Raw genomic sequence first — 9,019 nt, forward strand, 5'->3', positions numbered from 1 at the left:
TAAGTTTCATTGTTGTGTCTTTTACTTCCGGTTTTGTACACCAGCTTCAGAAAGCTGAAAATACAATATTTTATATCAAAAGATATTTCACAGCGGTTTAGATGGTACAATGACTCTCTACACAAAACCAGCAATGATTGCTTGTTTTGTCACAAACTGAACTTAGGCAAACTATTTGAATTTCAGCAACCAGGAAATGGCGGGGCGATTTCTGCATATTGCACCTTTAAATGTAAAACTATGGAGACTGTGAGGTGTGGAAATGTGGGTTCTGTGCTTTGTAAAATAGCACCTCCATANGCGATTTCTGCATATTGCACCTTTAAATGTAAAACTATGGAGACTGTGAGGTGTGGAAATGTGGGTTCTGTGCTTTGTAAAATAGCACCTCCATACCTAAACAAACACACACCTACCTCTCACCGAAGATTGACCAAACACAGTGTCTCATAAAACCCATCCCCAGTCATCCCCATGCTACACAGRTGTAGCCTATTTATAGGCAGTCGCCCAAAATTCACCCCCTTACCCACCTTCAGCTCCCCCACCCCCTCAAACACCCTCGCCCCCTCCCGGTCCTTCACCTTGGCCAGGGTGAGATGGTAGCGTGGGTTGAAGGAGTCCCTGTGCAGCCAGCCCTGCTCTCTGAAGGCCTCCTGTAGGCCAGCRTTYAGCTGCTGGAGGTGGGGCTGAGGCTGGGGGCTCAGGTAGAGAACCTTCCCACCAAAGTKCTTCAGTTTCAGGGGKAAGGAGACRGCCACAGGGGGGTTGCGGTCCAGGTAGGCGAAGCGTTGGAGCATCTCCCCAGCAGCAGTGACCTCGGCTGGGCCGGGGAGGACCAGGAGACAGAGGGTGACGTGGAGGGAGGAGGGGGGCAACCAATGAGGGGCGGATGAGGGGAGGAGGGAGGTGAGCTCCTCCTGAAGGTGCTGGAAGGAGGAGAGGATGGAGGGAGTGTTGGCCCGGAAGGTGATGAAGTGGGTGGGCTTACGTTTGGAAGGCCGGCCTCCACCCCTCTCTGTTCTCTGCTCCACAGGCACAGACGGACACTGGGCTAGGTCTGGGCCTTTCTCTCCATCCCAGTAATCTTTCCATTCTTCCTCCTTCTCACCTTCCTCCCCCCTGCTCTCGCTTTCTCTCTGGGATAGAGACATCTGGTCTGCTATGACGACTAAAACGGAATCCTTCCCAACTTCCTCTTCCGAGGGTTCTGATTCTCTTCCTGCTTCCTGTTGGTTCAGTGGAGTACTTCCTGTGCCTGGTCTGGTCGACTCAGGCATCTGAATACTTGTCTTGCTCTGATTTCTTTCCTCCATGTGTCCGTTTTCAACATCCTGTTTTATCAGGGACTCGTCACTCTCTTCTCCCTCCTCTGTAGTGATGACGCCATCTTGTTCTTCTCTTGATTCACGGTGGTCGTTTTTTGGGTCTTGTTGTTCAACATCTTGTGTCCCTGCCAATAAACAAGCAGATTTTGAAGGTTAACCAAACATTATGACAAAAACATGTTATAGACTAGCAAAGTGAAGTAGAACAGTATGTTAATCCAGGTTCTAGAGCTGTGGAAATCCCAACCTTCCTCCCTCCCCCTCTCTCCCTACCGCCCCTCTCTACCTCCCTCCCTCTCTCCCTACCTTCCTCGCCCTCTCTCCCTACCTTCCTCACCCCTCTCTCCTACCTTACCTCACCTCTCTCCCTACTTCCTCCCTTCTCTCTCCCTACTTCCTCACCCCCCTCTCTCGACCCTCTCCCCTCGCCTTCTCTTCCTAGCCTCTCTCGCCTCATCCCTCGCCCTCTCTCCCTACCTCTCTCCCCTCCTCCCTGCTCGCCCTCTACCCACCCTCCCTCGCCCCCTCCCTCCGCCCTAACTTCCTCACCCTCTCCTCCCTCTCCCACCCCTCCCCTCGCCTTCTCTTCCTCCCTACCCTCCTCCCTACCTCCCTAGCCTCTCTCCCTACCTTTCTCCCCTCCCTCCCTCTCCCTCTCTACCTTCCTCCCTCGCCCTCTCGCCTTCCTTTCCTGCCCTCTCTCCCTACCTTCCACCCTTCCTCGCCCTCTCTTACCCTGCTCTTGCTCCTCCTCCTGCCCAAAGGGGGGCGCCAGACACTGTCCAGTGGATCCAAACACCCTGTCAGTCCTGTTGTTGCGGTCCCAGACTCTACGCCCTCTATGGGTGAAGTACTGAATCCTRTGTCTGGGCAGGGCTAGCTCAGAGGAGTAGTCACAATCGCAGGGGTCGGTGTCCCAGTTGAACTCAGAGAAGGGCCGCTCCAGCACCCCAAGGAAGCGGTCCACGTACCCCACCACAAAGTCCGCCGGCTCCACTGACGGGTCCCACAGGATCCGAGAGATGACGTCATCGGCTGTACGCATGCGGGGCTTCTTGGTTGATCCTGAGGGGAGAAACACTTTGTTAGTTTGTTATACTTAGTTTGCAGTAAACAGGTATTTTAGTGGGTTCTCATATGTTCAGTTAGATTTAATGGAGGGAAATTGTACCTTTTCCCTCTGTGTCTTTTGKCTGGTTTGTTTTATTCCCTATTGCTTTCTTCTTGAGTTTTCCCTCTTTTTCTCCCTYCTTCCTGTTTTCCTKKTCTATAACAGCCTCTGGGTCGTCTAATGTTGGAGTGCTGAGAAAGAGGGATTGTATTCATCACTCTGGTCAATGTAAGAGCTAACCTGTTMGTTCTTCCTCMTACTGATAGGACAKTSACCTTCAGATGGATGTATTTTAAGAAGTTTATCTAGATGTCTAAACAGATACATTCATTTAACTCTGCTATTCTACCTCTTYACTTTCTTATCCKATGGAATTAACTACCTATCTATTATATTTCTACTRGTGCTACATGACTTGATTCCCACTTGGTTCAGAGGCTCTGTTTGCTGTGAGGGCAGACAGAGCCAATACCACAGATGCTGCTTCTCACAGGAGGAAAAACAATATATTCTTCTGAAGATTCCACTGTCGCCAGGCAGAAGGATTAGCGATGAGAGGGAGGACTCTGAGATTCTGAGGGCCATCTGTTTAGGGCTGGCAGCTATATGCTTTGAAGATTTCTGTCTTTCAGTCTTATTTAGTTGTTCAAGTGGTTAGAAGTCTGAAATATACTGAACATTGAGTAAATATTAGCCCCACCCCTGGGCATTTTCAGTTGTTCTAGGGCTGCACAAACATTATGCATCAGACAATTTAAATCATGCTTGTTAAAAATTGCATGAATGTAAAGGCATGTTTAGACATCACAGTAACAATGGCATCATGGCACCATCAAAAGTCGAAATGCAATGTTACTTAGCCATTGCCCTGTCATAGTTGTGGTATATAACATAATTTTCTTACAGGTCGGTGGTGATCGTGTTAGCTACAGACCTGTGAGATCGACGACACCTGTTTTCAAAACGACACTTTCCCAACAGGAAGAACTGACAGACACCTGCTCCCTCCTCCTGGCCTGGTACATCAGAGAGAGAGGGGGGGGGGGGGGGTAGTTATTTAGCAGCATGTCTCACCCAAAGTCAGTTACAAAACAACATATAATATCTGTATGGCCTATATAATATCTGTATGGTAGTTTGTCCTTCCCAGTGTTCTCTGTGTTATCAGTGTCCTTGGATTACCTAGTTTTACATTGAGAACACATTTTAAATTCCCATGTATAGGTCCACCAAGACCCATGTGTATATACTGTTAAAGAAGGGGGAGGTCGCTGAGCCCGTAGACTAAATAGATTAGTTCATGGGCTCATGGAGAGATTGGAGCAGTCAGGGAGAATGACATCACTCAACAAGGTCATGATGACCCCGAAATGAACCCCAGACACGCAACCTGCCAGACCAGCCAACCTGACCAAGTCTTTACTGAACTGAAGGGCTGAGAGAGATGGTGGTGGAACAGAGAGGAGCTGAGGAACATGGTGGTGGAACAGAGAGTGGAGCTGAGGAACATGGTGTGGAACAGAGAGTGGAGCTGAGAACATGGTGGTGGAACAGAGAGTGGAGCTGAGGGAACATGGTGGTGGAACAGAGAGTGGAGCTGAGGAACATGGTGGTGGAACAGAGAGTGGAACTGAGGAACATGGTGTGGAACAGAGAGTGGAGCTAGGAACATGGTGGTGGAACGAGAGTGGAGCTGAGGAACATGGTGGTGGAACAGAGAGTGGAACTGAGGGAACATTGTGGTGGAACAGAGAGTGGCAATGTTTTGGCAATGTTAACACATGTTTCCCATGCCAATAAAGCCCCTTGAATTGAATTGAGAGAGCTTTAACCAATTGTACATTGTTACAACACTGTATATATATAATATGACATTTGTAATGTCTTTTTTGTTTTGAAACTTCTGTGTGTGTAATGTTTACTGTTAATATGTATTGTTTATTTCACTTTTGTATATTATCTAACTCACTTGCTTTGGCAATGTTAACACATGTTTCCCATGCCAATAAAGCCCCTTGAATTGAATTGAATTGAGTGGAGCTGAGGAACATGGTGGTGGGACAGAGAGAGGAGCTGAGGAACATGGTGGTGGAACAGAGAGTGGAGCTGAGGAACATGGGGCCAGAGTGACAGCTAGTGAGAGTCAGGTGGAGGAGCTGCAGAAAGAGGTGGTGAACCAGAGAGTGGAGCTGAGTCACTAAGACTGAACTGCACTTCCACAAGAACAAGGTGGAGCCAATGCAGGTAAATAAAAATGATTAGCTAATATTTAAATTGAACAGACAATGAACAAAATAGCATATTGTTCTGTATGTTATTGCAGTCTCCAAAATAATATTAAAGAGCCGAAAAGATAATATAGAATTTGTATTAAATTATCATTCTAACAGTTTAAGGATCTACAGCTCTCAAAATATGTTCTCTGTTTTTGTTCTTTTTAATTCCAGTCCAAGCAGCAGAACTTTCAGCCATGCAGGCCAGGGACAGCCAGTGAGAATGAGAACTCAGGTACAGTACTGAAAGAGCTTAATGATGACAGATCATTGAAGAGTTCATATTTGCTCTGAAATGTCTCTCTAGCCCAGGAGGCCAGACTGAGTGCCAGTGAGAGAGGTGGAGGAGCTGAAGAAGGAGAATGCAGGTTAGAAAACACACAAATGTAGTCACTGCGCGACATTCACATTTTCTTCACAGGTGTAGGATTACTGTGTATACTATATCATATAATGTGAAATAACATACATGAAACTGTATTCACAGACAGGCAAAAAAGTGTCATTCTACGCTGCTTTGACTTACTCTGGGAGGATAGGACCCTTCAATGCTGACGTCCCGTGGCTCAGTTGGTAGAGCATGGCGCTTGCAACGCCAGGGTTGTGGGTTCATTCCCCACGGGGGGACCAGGATGAATATGTATGAACTTTCCAATTTGTAAGTCGCTCTGGATAAGAGCGTCTGCTAAATGACTTAAATGTAAATGTAAATGTCCCACTGGTCTACAGTAAAGTCTTCCCCAACAAATCGGAAAGGCCTACAACTCACTTACAGGTAATAGCTACAACTACCTACCTACCTACATGTATGGACATGAGAGTACATTCTGGGCCAGCTAATGTTACTGAGTGCTGATGGAAATTGTTGATCTCTTCCTGTTTCGGTTTCTGCTCTGGTGCAGATAAAAGTCGACTAAATCAGATTCACTGCCAGTGATGCCCCTAGCCCAGGAGACATTGGTGTTTACATATACAAGAATGACAAGTTAATCATGTTTAATTATGCACACAATCCTTGTGGAAATGGTAGATTTGTGGTAAATGCAGTGACTCTAGAGCTGCAGGTGGGTGTGGTCTACATGAGTCTCCCCTCAGGCAGGGGGCTGGATGATGATTCAGATAACCTCAACGCCAACAGTGGCGTCCTGCTCTTCCCTATGTGAGGGGAATCATTTCAAATCATAGGCCCAATAAAACTATATAACTACCAATGAAAACTCTTAAAACAATTATATTTCTGAAAACTGATGAGAGTGATATCTAATCTAAATCACATACCGGCACACCTTGAATGATGTCATAGTTGAGGATTTAATGAGCCTGTTGTTGTGCAACTTCTGATTAGGACAACCAGGACTCATTATGTCAGGGGTGTCAAACTCATTCCATGGAGGACCTAGTGTCTGCTGGTTTTTAGTTTTTACTTTCAATTAATACCTAGACAACAGGGTTGTTAATTCATCAACAAGGGAGGAGTGAAAACCTGCAAACACTCGTTCCTCCGTGGAACGAGTTTGACAAGTGCATTATTGCCTTTCCATTCATAAATCTCCCAACGTATTAGCTGTCACTGATTTCCCAACATGAATGTTACACAGTATATGACACACATCTGCAGTATTACTGGTGTGTAAGGCACATATTTTGTCCTTRCAGGAGGGGTTTCCCATAAGAAGTATRATAGTGCATAAAACATTGCACGTSTAATTCCATCCRTTCTTGGCACTGACAACATTTGGACTGGACTGACTTGGCTTGCAACCTAATGACACTAGAGGGGGTACACAGACAGTTTGGTTGGATTCTCCCTTTCCCAAAAGTAGGAGTAGGAAGAACCCAGCCCTRGACACTGACCTAGKTTAGTTCTGTGTTTTCCTTAGAAGTTAGCGACAGTGAGCTGATACTCTGTGCTTCAGAACAACTTCTACCAGGAGCTTTCAGAGAGAGTGGAGGAGTAACAAGTGGGAAAAACACTGCTTTCTCCCAAATATCAAATCAAATGTTATTAGTCCCGTGCTTGGTAAACAACAGGTGTAGACTAACAGTGAAATGTTTACTTACGGGCCCTTCCCAACAATGTAGAGAGAAAGAAAATAGAGAGATAATACAAAGGTAATAACAGGTAATAATACAAGCAGATCTCAGAGAGATCATACTGTCTGATGAATACACTGTTAGATTCTGGGTTAAACTTGGAACATTATTATACTCAGAAGTATAGTATCTGAGGAGTGATAGAGACTGGTTTTTACATCAGAAGTTAATGGTTATCTGTAGGAGCCAGATGGCTTTGGAATGTGTTGGGTGGACAGGAGGAAGTCACAGGATTGCTATAGGGGATACGGGTGGAGATTAGAGGTCGACCGATTAATCGGAATGGCCGATTAATTAGGGCCGATTTCAAGTTTTCATAACAATCGGAAATCTTTTTTTTTTTTTTTTTAGAGGAGATTTAACACATCTCCTTCCTAGGGCAGTAGACACCTACTGCATGGTCCCATGGTGTTTATACTATTGTTTGTTACAGATGAAATCGTGGTACGGTCAGGCATTTGGAAAATTTGCTCCCAAGGATAACCAAACTTTGTGGAGGTCTAAAAAAAAAATTCTGAGGTTTGGCTGATTTCTTTTTGAATTTTCCCATGATGTCAAGCAAAGAGGCACTGAGTTTGAAGGTAGGCTTGAAATACATCCACAGGTACACCTTCGCAATTTGACTCAAATGATGTCAATTAGCCATCAGAAGCTTCTAAAGCCAGAACAAAGATAATTTTCTGGAATTTTCCAAGCTGTTTAAAGACCAGTCAGACTTAGTGTATGGTAACTTCTGACCCACTGGAATTGTGATACAGTGAAATTATAAGTGAAATATATCTGTCTGTAAACAATTGTTTGGAAAAATTACCTTGTGTCAATGCACAAAGTAGATGTCCTAACCGACTTGCCAAATATTGTTTGTTAACAAGAAATTTGTGGAGTGGTTGAAAAACAGAAGTTTTAAATGACTCCAACCCTAAGTGTATGTAAACTTCCGACTTCAAACTGTATTTAAAATATGAAGGGCCCCCCTTAGAGTTGTTTAACCAATTATTATTATGCCAGGGTATATTGACAGAATAACATAGTGCATACTTTGCTAATTGTACACATAAGGAACCCGGGGAAGAGTTGCAGAGGAGAGAAGAAAAATGTGCCTAATTTGAAAGCGTGAAAATAAACTTAGTAGCTTTGCAATTTTTTTTTTTTTAAGTAGCCTCACGCTAGAAAAGGTTGGAGACCCCTGGATAATATTTGTCACATACACGGACTAGCTGCGAGTGAATGTCCTTGTTTTATAGGGTCACCATAAGTACAGCATAGTACAGCAAACCTCCTGGAGAAAATTAGGGTTAAATGCCTGCGCAAGGCACCATTGACAGATTCCTTTACCTTGTCGGCTTGGGTATTGAACCAGCAACCTTTTCGTTACTCTAGGTTACCTGCATCCTTAAACTAAGGCTTATTGTATTGACAAACAGTCATGAAGTCTTAATGCAAGAAAAATGGCAACAGGCACACTCACGGAACAATACAACACACACAACCTACACAGGTGGTTTACCTCACAGCTGAGGCTCGCGTACGCAGGCCTGGCGGACCACACTGAAGAGCTGGGGTTGTTCCTCAGTTGTTGGTGGCTGAGGAACGCGGAGTGCCTGTCTCACTGTCCACACAGACGAAGCCAGGGTGGAGACGCTGGGAGAGAACGCAGCCCTGAAAGAGATGGAGAGAGACAGGAGTGAAATGAGAGAGAGAGTGAGTGTAGTAAGAGAGAAGTGAGAAGTGGAGTGATGAAAGGGAAGAGAGGGGAGAAAAACGCAGATGACCAGAAAGGAATAGTTATTAGACAAAAACAAATTAGTCAATGTTCATTTCTAATTCTGTCCGTTCAGCCCTTCAAACTCATCTCAACACACATCTCCACTCACCTCGCACATGTCTCCTCTCTGTGTAGCTGACTGTTTCCCTCATGGTGAGTCCTCTCCCCTTCTCTGTCCGACTCCCTGTCCCCGGGTTTATGGGGGCGCCACGCCTGGGAGGGTGTGGGGACGGGGGGTGCCAAGAGCCTCGGTGCAGAACCAGGGTGCGGGGGCCAATGGAGCTCACAGAAAGACAGAGAGCTACCAAGAGATTCATCTGAAAAGGGGGAAAGAACAGGGCCGGCCCACCCATTAGGCAGGATTAGGCAGATTTTTTACATCTGTGGGCAGATTGACGAGGGGTGGCATTTTCCAAGCTAAACTGACCAAGGATGTACCAACAACCAT

At 45.6% G+C, this 9,019-nt stretch overlaps 1 protein-coding gene across 2 annotated transcripts; it reads right to left on the minus strand.

Moving 5' to 3' along the window:
• Positions 1-306: 306 nt before the first annotated feature.
• On the minus strand, positions 307-3,864 carry leng9 (leukocyte receptor cluster (LRC) member 9). 2 transcript variants are annotated; one of them, XM_070439306.1, is made up of 4 exons: positions 3,374-3,861; positions 2,500-2,630; positions 2,064-2,393; positions 307-1,453 (listed from the first exon to the last, which is right to left on the minus strand). In XM_070439306.1, exons 3-4 carry the CDS (start codon positions 2,371-2,373, stop codon positions 420-422), a joined length of 1,344 nt encoding a protein of 447 aa, XP_070295407.1. In that variant the 5' UTR covers positions 2,374-2,393; positions 2,500-2,630; positions 3,374-3,861; the 3' UTR covers positions 307-419. The 2 variants fall into 2 exon arrangements, with proteins under 2 accessions (XP_070295407.1, XP_070295406.1); XM_070439305.1 differs by lacking the exon at positions 2,500-2,630 and having other exon boundaries at positions 3,374-3,864.
• Between the last annotated feature and the right edge of the window lie 5,155 nt (positions 3,865-9,019).

Source organism: Salvelinus sp. IW2-2015, unplaced genomic scaffold, assembly GCF_002910315.2.
Source record: "Salvelinus sp. IW2-2015 unplaced genomic scaffold, ASM291031v2 Un_scaffold1547, whole genome shotgun sequence".
NCBI classification, from domain to species: domain Eukaryota; kingdom Metazoa; phylum Chordata; class Actinopteri; order Salmoniformes; family Salmonidae; genus Salvelinus; species Salvelinus sp. IW2-2015.